We start from the raw sequence: 12,617 nt of genomic DNA, 5'->3' as shown, positions 1-12,617 counted from the left end.
TTTAACTCTGCCTTGTCTGATATAACAGGAAGGGAAGAGGCTTCCTCACCAAGTAGGAACATTTAGATTATGCACACTCTATGCACTGTGCAGTGGCAACCAAGTGGTAACATAGACTCGGCCATGGTCTGGAGGTTTATGGGCTGCAGTCTCTGCCAGGTCTCCATCATTGTGGGGTTGATCAGGGTTCTTTGCTCCAGCCTGTTTAGTGGATGAGCCTCTAGAAGGGTTTGTTATATACTTCATGCATTTTGGCAGCACAGGCCTCAAGTAATACCCAGGGACCAAAGAATACGAAGTAAAATGGGGAGCCATTTAGCAGATCAGGCACTATGGGAAAGGCACTAGATCAACAGAGCTGAAGCTAAACTTAGGCATCAGCAATTGTGTTGCATTGTGCTTAAGTGCTCTAGAAACATCATGGAAATTGTTCTGCAAAGACCTGGCTTTGGGTTTCAGAGCTTACTGCTTTGGGATCTCCCACCACAAAATTTCTGCCATTCACTGGAAATCAGATGGACATATCCATACACTACTTCATTTTTGTTAATGAACTGTGCCAGACCCAAGCTGTCTTTGCTGGAGTCTAGTTCCCATTGCTCTGTAGTGGATAACCACTGAGAAAATTGAGAGCTGGCTCAGTTTGTTTTGGCAGTAAGTGTGTGTGGTAAGCACACATTAGTACCCCTATGCTTTTTAGTATCTACCTGGTAGACTTCTGCATCTTGTGATAATGACATGGCATTGTATACCACAGTATGTTACCATCTTCCTCATGACACAGCGCCCTTATCACTAAGATTAAGCTACTTACAAGTACTCTTTATTGTAAGATCAAGAAATACTCATTATAACCATCAAATACAAGAGGCTTAGGATAATTTGTTGCTGCTGCTGTGGGCTTTTAATGCTCTTGGAAGTGTTTAAACCAAAGAAGAATTGTGTTGGAAATTTAAAAGAATAGTATCTTTCGTCAAGTGAAGCCCTGAAAGGTACTCAAATTGGTATTAAAATCAAGGCTCTCATCAACTTTTATCTCAGTATTTGTGTACGTGTGTATTCCAGCATGTGATAGACTCCATACCATGTGTTCCAATGGACACCAACCTCCTATTGCTATTCCTTTTTAGCCCCTTCAGTTTGCATAGTTTTTAAAATATCACAAAATGACAGACTATTCTGAGTTGGAAGGGACCCACAAGGATCATTGAGTTCAACTCTTTAAGTGAATGGCCCATAAAGGAATCAAACCCACAACCTTGGCATTATTAGCACCATGCTCTAACCAATGTGCATTTTATGGAGTGGGAAATAAGGCAGAGAAGAAGGCTGTCACTCTGATGAGACTGCCTATTGTAGAAAGCCAAAATACTGAGTTGCGTAGTGTTTTGTGGGTTTTTAGCATTTTACTTGTTCAAGGTGTAAATCTTGGCGCTTACATACATTTATCAGTGTTCAGCATCTCTGCACATCTCACTTACAGTGTCTCTTGTCGGATACAAGAAGATGAGGAGCATTTAGTTGCAAGTATGGAAAGTGGTTAAAGTGACAAGTTCCCTAGGAGCACTAAATAAATCTAGAGATATCCATCTGCTCGCAATGATATCTAGCTTTTTTGTCCAAAAGTTCCCTCATTCAGTTATGTCTTCCAGTGTCTGACCTTAATGAAGTCAAGGTCTTGGAAGTAAACAGCATAGTTGTGTTCCACTAACAAGCTTCCCTCATTCAGTTATGTCTTCCAGTGTCTGACCTTAATAAAGTCAAGGTCTTGAAGTAAACAGCACCTCTATGCATAGTTGTGTTCCACTAACAAGACTTGAGCTCTTTTGCACCTCTGAGGAGGCAGGGAACTGGGGAAAAAATGCCATTTGATCACACAGGTGATAAAAAAAAATCCCAAAATCCTTAGCAAGGAGGTAGTATAGAACTTAGTTCTGACTTTTCCTAATATTTACACCTTCACAGGTCTTAGTGGCTTGATGTTTTTTCAGTGTACCTCTCAAGGAGTGTCAACATATTCTCAAGAAATAAAAAGCAAAATAGTTTCTCATGAGGGACTTCTACTGATCCCATATTGGATTGTGGGCAAGGTCTAGTCCTCCAGGTGCACAACACATCATTTCTATTATTAGAAATGTACTGATGATAGGCCAAACCCTTTAAATATTTCGAAAAACACAGAGAAAAAGGCATCAATCCAAGATAGGTATCCAAGATAAATTTTATTTTAATTTGTTTAATCTTAGCAAAATTAAAAGTTACCTAAGATAGATCTCATTTTAAGCAATCTTAATCTCATTTTGAGTAATCCTCAGTGACAATTGTGAATATTTTAGACAGACTAGGGGACATGGTGGAACTGCTGTGCTGGTGGCTTGCCCTCAGAGCTGAGTAATCCCCAGTATCCTTGGCAGTGCATCAAGCTGGATGCTGACTGCAAGGCAGAATGAAAAGAAGCTGTTTGAAGCTTTAGAGACGAAGAACTTCAGCATAGAGGATAATCCTGTTGTATGTCCAGGCACTCACTCTCAAACTATATATGATGTCCATAGCTGTGGAGAGCAAAAGCTGAGCAAATTCAGCCTGCTGGTCTTGCTGCTCAGATTTTCAAGTCCATCTTCACAATAGGAACATGTCAAAAATGAAACACTTAACGAAAATTAATTCTCAGGAAGCCTTTGTTGATATTTTGTCCTTCAGGGACCTGCATGACAGGTAACAAAATTAGCTAACTTTTTAAGAAGATGCAGAAACATCAGGCTGTGGCAATCCTAGCAAACAATGATACATAATGAATATATGTCTGTACATTTTCGTGTACACTCCTTAGGCTTGATCCTAGGAGCATGTTTAAATAGTGTGACGTGCGAGTCGCTATCTTAGACCGGATTCTGCTTGCATAAGGGCTGAGGGATACACCCTGTAAATACAGTTTGTTTGTAGAAGCATGTGTAACTTTGAGACCTCGATGTAGGGATGTTGTTGCCATTAAAATCTTGATGGTGGCTCTCCAATAATCCGTGTCTACTTGTTGGGTAAAAGAAACTTCATATTTTGAAGTAAAAGTATGGTATATACGTGCTTGTGCAGTGTTCTGTTATTGTGAGTGTATGAATAATCACGTAGATTCTCTGGTTAACATGTTTGTGTTTTGGGTTTTCTTCCAGAACTTTGTGCTGTCCTTTGGAAAGGAGACATTACAGACAACAGCAGTTACTCCAGAGTTTAAGAAGAATATGGATTATGTAGATTTTATCTATTTAAACATTTTAGAAAAGAAAGTTCTTAACAATTCTGAGGTTTCAGTTCAGTATTTATGTTCTAAGCCTTGTATTGTTAGTTTAGAAGCAGTAGCTTCCTCTGAGTTCAGGACTGGTGTACCAGTGTATAGAAGGAGATGGAAGGATGAGAAGAACCTTTATGTTAGCAGAACTCGACAAGTACACTTGAAATTTCCAAGCATCATGGTTTACAGAGATGATTATATCATGAGAAACTCAATAATAGTGCACAGTGTGATACTGTATGCATGGATTAGCCACAGATCAGCTGGCAACTATGGTGATGAGCAGAGTGAAGACTACCAGGCTGCAGTTGCCAAGAATTACACATTTTTAGAGGCAGTTCCACCCTTTGAACGGCCATATAAGGATCACAAAGTTTGTCTTCAGTGGGGTGCTGACTATTTGTGGATGCTCCAGGCCAATAGGATACCTCAGTGCCCTCATGAAACTGGTAGGTGCAATGCCACTTTTTTTCCCCAAGGAAACAAATAACATCTCTGGTAAAAAGTGCCTACTGGTAGTAAATAGTAAATATTACATACAGTGGTATACTTGGGAAGCATTGTTGAACATGTAATCTCCATAACTGTGAGGTTAGAGCTGCAAGTTTCTGAAGCCATCCTGCTCTTCAGATTGTTTCATCACAGCCAGCCTGAAGGCTGGTAGCAGCCTGGCCCCGTTTCCTAAGCATTTTCAAACAATTTTAGTCAAAACCCACCAGAGTCAGTGGACATCATTCCTTTATCTTCAGAGAGAGTTGTTCAGTCCCTTACTGCATTAGTTCAGAATCAGTTCTGCAGTTCATGTACACATACTTTTCACACAAGTGGTTTCCTTCTGCTTAAAATGATGGCCTCACACTCAGAAACATACATTCAAGTCTGTAGTGAGCTAAGCTTTACAACACCTCTTTTTTTCCCTAGAACCATGATGAACAAGCATTTTAGGAAAAAAAAAAGTAGTAGTTTTAAGTAAAAAATCATGTCTTGCCAACAGTATAGATTACAGAAACAACTTTGCTTTCTAGATTTTTTTAGGTTTTTTTTTTCTGCCGGCCTATCTCTAGCTTTACACTTGCTGACAGTTCTTTTGCTCCCAATGCGTGCTCAAGGCAGAACCTAGAAGGAAAAAGAACATTTGTTTCTAAATGGTTCTCTCTGAGAAAATCCCGTAATGGCATTTATGTCATTTATTTTCACTACACTGGTGTGTAAGTGCTGTGAAGAACAGGGAACATCTTGCTTCCTTTAAGGGTTTTCTAAAATACTTGTTTTAAACAGCATGTGATATCTGACAACACTGTGAAACATCTTATTTTCTGTATTATCTATTTCTATTCCCGATTAAATCAGTTTAATAGACTATAGAAGGAAATAATATTCAAATTTTGTTTCTTAAAATAATATTGTAACAAATTGCTCAGGGTTTGGTTGATTTTATTGTTTTCTTGGTGTTTTTTTGTTTGGTTTTTGGGTTTCTCTAGGCAAGCTGATGATATATCATGGCCTTGAAGATTTTTCTCCTGTTTCTCAGGAGGGGCAGCTTTATCAGTTTTATTACAGGATTATCCATATCAGTTAAGAGCATAATTGGTATCTATGCATACATGTAATATAGAGAGGCACAAATGGAGAGCAAGTCCAAGAGATGTGGAGAAACGTCACTTAGGCATAATTAAATATAGGATGAGATTTAAGTGAATGACATAAAGTAGGACTTCTCATTTCCTAACTGGTTCCTTAAGTATCTTAGATTTAAATAAGTCTTTTTTTTCCCTGCTTCTAATTCCTTCTGGAAACAGGCTCAATTTGACTTTTCATGGGTTATTGGTCCAAGACTGTAATGTATTTAACAGCAGCAAGTGAACTTGTGTCTAAGGACTTATTGAGAGTTTGTGTTAACTTTGAATCTGTTGTGTGCTTTAAATGTTTGACTGTAGGAATGTGAGCTAATTAATTAGTTTCTATGCTTTCTGTCTGTCAGATTAAGAAAGACTGTTTTTTGCAGATGGTGTCCAGGTTCTGGAATTTATATATGCTTCCAGTGGGGAAAAAACAGGAATTGTGAAGAAATTTGAACAGTTTGAAAACAGAGAACTTGAGACAGTCAGACAACATCAGATTGATTATCCCATGTAAGTATAGGCAAGTAACTGACCGGGGCTGTATTTGGTTTTTGAAGGCTATAGAATGTACTTAAACTCTTGGGCTTTACCACAAATTAAAGGAATACTGCCTACTAATTTCAGAAAAGATGCAAAAGGAGCCTAGTTAGCAGTTCCTTTTGATTCCAGTTTTGGACAGGCTTAGCTGAACCTCAGGAAGGTACTTACAGTATGTATTGGTGCAGTGCTGTATAAGAGATGCCACTGAAGGTTAATTGAATGGGTTAGGTACAGTTAGGAGGGTGAGTTAGCTGTTGTTACCGGCTGTCATGATCAGACTGCTGTCTCATGACTATCTAACCTGGGGTTTTCTACATTACAAACAGATCTGCATTCCTAACATTGTTTGCAGACCAAGAGCAGAGTAGGATTTCCTGCAAGGGCAAGCAGCATGAAGCATCTTTAGCCCTATAAATTCCCACTCTAGTTTATTTTGTACCTGACAAGCAGCTAGATAGAGTCCTGTACCTAGATAAGTCTTCCAGCTTGAGCTCACTCCATTTCCTTCTACCATTGCTGTGTAAACTTTCCTATTTAGACAGGAGTACAACTCCTTAGTCCCTGCACACTGTTCAGTTACAGAGGAATAGCTCTTGTAAGGTCATCTTGCTCTGCTCTGGTCCCCCTTCCCAAAACTGTCACAACCCTCCAGTCATATTTTGCAACTTCAGGGGTAAAGAGATACATAACTATACCTCCCTTCCACCAGATGCTCTCACCCTGGCAACATTATTACAGATGTAGGAAATAATTACATGAACTAGAACTTGCCTGCTGGTTTGCATTTGGCCTGCGGCCTCAAGAAGAGTGCCAAGATGACTTGCCAAAGAGCACAGGTTGCATGCAAATTACTAGCTCTCAAACCATAACTGAAGCCATACAGAGCAGTTTTTAGCTCCTGGTCTCTTCTGGATGTGTGGCAGCCTGCTGCTCTTTGCTCACCAACACAATTGCATTCTGCTTCTGACACGGAGGTACTTAAGCTTTGGTGTAGAGTATATGGCATGAATTTATGCATCTTTTTATCTGCTCCACATAGTTCTTGCCTTCAGGTGATGTCTTCAGTGTGTTATGTGTTGTGGTTGTGTGACAGCCTGGGGTAGTTCTGTTAGGAAGAGGAAGAGAGTTCTTCTCTTCAGTTCTTTTTCAGTTCTGTGTATGTGAGCAGTGGTTCCCCACTGTACAAAAGGTTAACAGAAGTAGATTAATCTAACTGAGATACTTGTTTGGCTTCAATCAGGGATTTGTGAAGAAAGATACATGACTGTTGTTTGAGCCTGCAGCAGGGACAGGCTGGGACTGTAAGGGACTGCTCATGCTGTTTGGCATTTTGCAGCAATGGGGATATGAAATGAGTCAGCATTGTCCCAAACTCTGTCCCAAGAAATGTATCCAGAGCAAACACAGTTTCAGACTGGCAATCAAGGATTAAATGGAGACTGAGGCATTTGAGTTTGCCTCTGTCTTGGCAGAGATGAAAGTTGAAAAGAGCAGTATATAAGCATGAACACACAAGTAGTATTTCTAGAAGCACAGTGTTTGTCTGTAGGTTCTAGCAATCAAGTGATTGTCATTTACAAACCTTTCTACCTCACACATGTACCATCTCTGGAGAAAATGGTGTTATTAGCTGTTTAAGGCATAGTTTCCATTAGGGAAAACTTAATCACCCTTCATTTTTTTAAAGCAGGAGAGCAGGTGTTAGGCTTTCAGATCTACAGTGATTTAGTTTAGGAAAATATACAAGGTACTTGTGTTAAGGAATTTTTTGAGAGAGAAGCAAGGCAAGCTGAGCCAATCCTAAAGTATTATAAACAAAAATTAATCATTTTTATTAATTACAGAAATGCAAAAACTGACTATCTCTTTCTAAAACTCACTAAGAAAAGTGAACTATTTAATCAGATATGATAATAATTATTATGCTTTGCTGAGTTGTACATTGGAAGTACGATTTTCAAAGTCATTCAGCATTGACCTAACTGCTGTGGCAGTGTTACAGAAATAAGTGTGATCAAATTTCTGTTAAGAGCATGGAAGCAGATTTAGTCTGGCACAGAGGAACTCCTTAAAATTAGATGTTGTGGTATAAATTCTGCTTTTAGTGCCTCAACCAGGTTTGAATAGAAATTTCTAAGTACGTAGTGCTGTTGGTGTTCGGTTTTTTATTTTGCATGTTCCATAGTTTGCAGAGGCTCCACCTTTATTTATCCTGTGGTACTTCTGTGAAGCTATTCATACCTATCTGTACTGTCCAGAGGATGGATTCATTTTTAACTGCTTCTCCCGAGCATATTTTCACAGTTCACTTGTAGTACAGAAGGCAGGGCTTATAGTTTTTACTGGCTTTGACAATCAAGATGAAAGACCATGCATCTGGGGGTTTGGTACTAGAGTCTGTGTGGGGGAGGTTGGCTCCAGTTTGTCTTGATTGTGTTCTCAGTTCCTTGGTGGTGTAGGATCTGGAAGTAGCTCTGACCTGGTATTCTGGAATTGATTCAGATAACACTTCCTTACTCTCTTCTCCTGTTTGTTACCACAAAAGTCTGTGGTTAGAGATCAAAGATCCAAGAATCTTAAGTGTGGTTTTTCTGAAGATTTTTACTGTAGAGGATGTGTTCTATTCTAAAGATTACATGTGTGACACAGGTTTGCTAAATTAAAGTGAAATGCATTCTTTTCTATATAGAGAGCTTTCTCATCAGGAGTGGATTTTTTGTTTGTTTTTGCTCATACAGGTTCACCATTTCAATCTGGCTATATCTACTCCATCACTGTGAAAAAGATCTGTGTGGTATACTCTATTTTATTGATTCAAAAGAAATGTATGGTACTCCTGCTGTATTTCTAAATGAGGAAGGTAAGGGATATTATTAATGGCTTTCAGAAGAGGTCTAATACAGTCTTTATTGATCTGTGCCTAGGAATAACATTTATAAAAATATATTATGAGACCTATTTTGTGAACTGATCCCTTGCAAAATGCTTCTTTTTGACTATAGTGTCTCAGTAGGAAAGTGGCCACTAAATTTACAGGAGAAAATGTAGTAGTTGTGTAGCATCTAATCTTCGCTAACTTCAGAAATGTCTGCTTTGTCAGGAGAATAAGGTGTATCTTACAGCCAGGAACATACACTGAGATTAAAATGTCTTAACCTCAATGAACAAACTTTCTTATTATTACTGAAGTGTTATTTTAAATTGATCTTAATTCCTATATATATACAACATGAAAATTTTTGATAATTGGAAGTAGCCTCAGAAAAAGTCAAAGTCATTCAAGGTCTTGCTTACATTGCAATGTTCAAGAACCAGTCTGTTTCCCTGATCCAGAAGAAAACACTGTCTTAGTCTTGCAACACTTGCAGTGGGGGTCTGTTTTTGTCAGAAGAAGGCTGGGAGCTGGCTGGCAGGCTCACAGAGGAAATAACCATGCAGAATTTTAAAAGTGCACACCTGGCAGTCTTATAATACTTTTTTTTTCCTCCTTCTTTGCAAGTTTGACAACTGACCTCTTCCTCTCTGTTATTTTTGTCATTTTCATTTTCTCTGTCATGTAGCCAATTTCAATAATTAATTTATCCACTATAAACTGGATGCTTTTTTTGAAGAACAGAAAAAAAAAAAAAAAAAGAAGTTATCAGCTTAATATGAGATTTTTTGAAAAACAAAAAAAAAAAAAAAAAAAAGGAAGTTATCAGCTTAATATGAGATCTGCCTTGTGAGGTTTTAGGGCCTGTTTTATTCTCAGTGTTAGCCTAGATTATAGTAGCCTGTTCAGGTCTTAAAGGCTCAGACCATGAGTATAACTTCTTCAAGTCCAAAAAGTGGAGAGTAGAGTCATCTTGTACTTGATCATTGCAGTCACGTGCCACCAGTTGAGTGCTGAGTGGATGCCATTTTTTACTGGTCCCTTCTGCTCTTTACTGCAAGTCACAACTGCTTTCTGATGTTTGAGATCAACTGTGACAAGTCTCCCGTAGGTTTAGTCTGTTTAACCCTGGTTTTCAGCCTGTGGTTTCATGTGGGAGCCTGAGCATCAGCATCTGAGATGTGTAACTGAAGCGTGGAGCACTGTCTGTGGGACTCTTTGAGAGCTGATGTATGGCTTGGTGAGTGTCAGATTTCTGTTGTTGGTGATGAAGAGGATGAAGAGGACAGAATCACTGTGAACAACGCGTTAGTAAACCCATTCTTGCTGTTAATGTTTCTGTGATATTTATTTTTCATTTTTCTTCCTTTTTTACTCTCAGGTTATGTGCATATTCAGATGCATCTCATGAGAGGAGATGACCTTGCAGTGAAAACTAGCTTCAGCCTTCCTCTTAAGCAGTGGTTTCGACTGGATCTCTCCTTTAAGGGTGGACAGGTATGCTTGCTACTGAATTACAAACTGACAAACTCCTTAATAGCTGACGCTGAGAGAAACACTGTAAACTGTATATGGTCACATAGCAAAAGAATGAAAAATCTAAAACTAGGAGTTGTGAGGGGATGTTCAGATCATCCAGCTTTGGAAAATCAACTTTGATTGATTGAGTTGGATTGAGTGCACACTCAACAACTTTTCTAACAACAAGATGTGGGGTGTTGTTGAGATGCTGGAGGGAATGGATGCCATCCAGATGGACTTGGACATGCTTGAGAGGTGGGCCCATGTGAGCCTTGTGATGTTCAACAAGTCCAAGTGCGAGGTGTTGCACCTGGGTCAGGGGAATCCCAGGCACAAACATGGGCTGGGCAGAGAGTAGATTGAGAACAGCCCTGGGGAGAAGGACTTTGGGCTGTTGATCAACAAGAATCATTGAATCATTAAGGCTGGAAAATATCTCAAAGATTATCGAGTCCAATCTTTGACCAAACAGCACCATATCAATTAAAACCACAGCGCTGAGTGGCACATCCCCTTGTTTCCTGAACACTTCCAGGGATGGTGACTCCACAATTAACATGGGCAGCCTGTTCCAGTGCTTGACAGCCCTTTCAGTGAAGAAATATTTCCTAACATCCAATTTAAACCTCCCCTGGAGCAACTAGACTGTGTAATAAATGTACCCTATAACATTTCTTTTTTTGTAATTAATGTTTTGTGCTCTTTTAGATCGAAGTAAGCAGTGTTGGGAAGAATTTGAAAAGATATCATCATCAATCTTTTACGTAAGGAGCATTTTCCCATTTTTGGAGTAATATGTGTGTATGTTCAGATACAGAGAATGGGAGAAGGATAGCACAAGTCTGTAACTGGGATTCTAATTGATTTTGAAAATGTCTGTGGTCTTTTTCTACACTATGCTTTCAAAACCAGTTTGCTTTACTGTGCTTACATTAAGCATGAGCTGAATATTTTTGTTAATGCCATGAGTGGTGCATGATCTAGTGCTACTAGAGTCTGATAACCCTCACTAAAAACTGATTGGCAGGTCAGTGGCATTAAGGTCAGTCTTAAAATGAACTTTTGGCTTTACTGAAGTCTAGTTTTACTGTTGCTGTGAGAGGTAGTATTTCACCAGGGAAATTCTTACTTGCTTTGCTTAGTTAGAGAGCAAAATTTCTACCAAAAGTATTCGCACTCTGTCCTTTATTCTATGCAACTGTATATTTTTTAAATCGGTTTTTAATTGTTTTCTTTCACTATAATTTAAGATGGACTCTTTCTTGTGCAAATAATTTAAAAATACCACTGTTACAGTGAACTGCATGTCAGACTTCAGGATTGTTCCTTCTCTGCTGTGCTTTAAATTCAGAAATTGATAATTTGCAGATGATAACTCTAGGAGACAATTTAAATTTTCATATGCTGATTTTAGAAAAGTGAAAGGGAAAGGTGAAACAGAAAAAAATTAGCTTAAGTAATGATGTATAAAATATCAAGATACTTAGAGGTCAGAAAAATAAAACACCCCTGCTGGTTTAATATGTTTGTAGACAAGGAATTTGTTACATTTACTCCATAATTTGTCACACTAAGTTGCAGAGTCAAATTTTAGAATAAACACATGACAAAAGAAAAAGATACTTGGAATAAGCTTAGGACCATCAGTTGTAGAAATTCTGAGAAATACTAATTTCTCTTTCTTCTTTCACAGTACCTCTAGATAGTCAGCTTACTTCTCTTTCATGTTCTCAAGTTTTAGGGAAGATTTCTATTATGATGACACTGCTGGATACTTTGTTCTTGGAGGCAGTGGGTACGTAAATGGTATTGAAGCTTTCTTTGGACCTGTGAAATACTATCGCCTCAATGTGTTGGAAACAGAACAGGTAAGCAGAAGCACTACTTGGAAATGCTGAAATATTAGCAGCCAACTGTGATATATTTTATTTTTTCAGATGGAGTGCTCATCAAGTGATAAACTAGCTATGAAGCACAGTAGTATCTGGGTATATATGTCATATATGATAATTTTCTGTTGAAATCTAGCAATATTAGTTACCATTTCAAATGCTAAAACATAATACTTCAGAAAGTGAGTGTAAAGCAGTGTTTGTAGATCTATATTTAATAATATAGATATCATTGTAATAATATAATATATATTAAATATATTAAATATTTTCACTATTGCTTTGTTCCCAGAGTTTCTGATGATACAGTGTTGGATATATTTGATTAATCTGTAGTTTTGATGAAACTGGTGGTAAAAGTCACTTGGGTTTGGTCAGTTTTAGAAATTCATCTGTGCTTTTGGATTATGCTGACCATTTAAATAGACAGTGGTCTACTGGGGCCAGCATCAGGCTGTCTGACACACTCATGTGGTGTGCCAGATAAGCTGATTGTAGTGAACAATCTGTTTCCTTTTGTTATTTGTGTACAATGCATCTTTCTAGCTGAGCATACACGACAACAGATACTGGGGATGCCATTTATCCATCATTTGACTTTTTACAGATTTCTAATCCTCTTCATGACAAAGACACAGTGGAACAAATTGAACTTTACTACGAGAGATGTATGGACATTCAAGAAATCGTTTATGATTACAGATATATTGTAAGGCAAGGCGAAAAAACACACAGAAGTTGTAAGTGTTAATCTATGACGTGAATTTTAAACTGTCATCTTTGGAGATCTGTTTTCTTTCCTTTAACAATCTGGATATTGATCATCAAAAGTAAAACTAAATTCAGCCATAACAAGAAAAAAATGCAATTCGATGAGTTTAGTC

The 12,617-nt window shown here is 38.2% G+C and overlaps 1 protein-coding gene across 3 annotated transcripts in view; it reads left to right on the top strand.

Annotated features, from left to right (window-relative positions):
- Positions 1–12,617, top strand: part of SEL1L3 (SEL1L family member 3) — a 33,791-nt gene that overhangs the window by 1,247 nt on the left and 19,927 nt on the right. For all 3 annotated transcript variants that reach the window (XM_041472920.1, XM_041473013.1, XM_041472827.1), the window contains exons 2-8: positions 3,168–3,735; positions 5,292–5,418; positions 8,187–8,308; positions 9,702–9,817; positions 10,550–10,605; positions 11,577–11,709; positions 12,341–12,473. In XM_041472920.1, the coding sequence (XP_041328854.1) occupies positions 3,168–3,735; positions 5,292–5,418; positions 8,187–8,308; positions 9,702–9,817; positions 10,550–10,605; positions 11,577–11,709; positions 12,341–12,473 (1,255 nt within the window). The remainder of the gene's footprint in view (positions 1–3,167; positions 3,736–5,291; positions 5,419–8,186; positions 8,309–9,701; positions 9,818–10,549; positions 10,606–11,576; positions 11,710–12,340; positions 12,474–12,617) is intronic.

This window comes from Pyrgilauda ruficollis, unplaced genomic scaffold (genome assembly GCF_017590135.1).
Source record: "Pyrgilauda ruficollis isolate IOZ18807 unplaced genomic scaffold, ASM1759013v1 scaffold1, whole genome shotgun sequence".
Taxonomy (NCBI): Eukaryota; Metazoa; Chordata; class Aves; order Passeriformes; family Passeridae; genus Pyrgilauda; species Pyrgilauda ruficollis.
The sequence above is the reverse complement of the archived record's forward strand: the minus strand, read 5'-3'. Positions and strand labels throughout refer to the sequence as shown.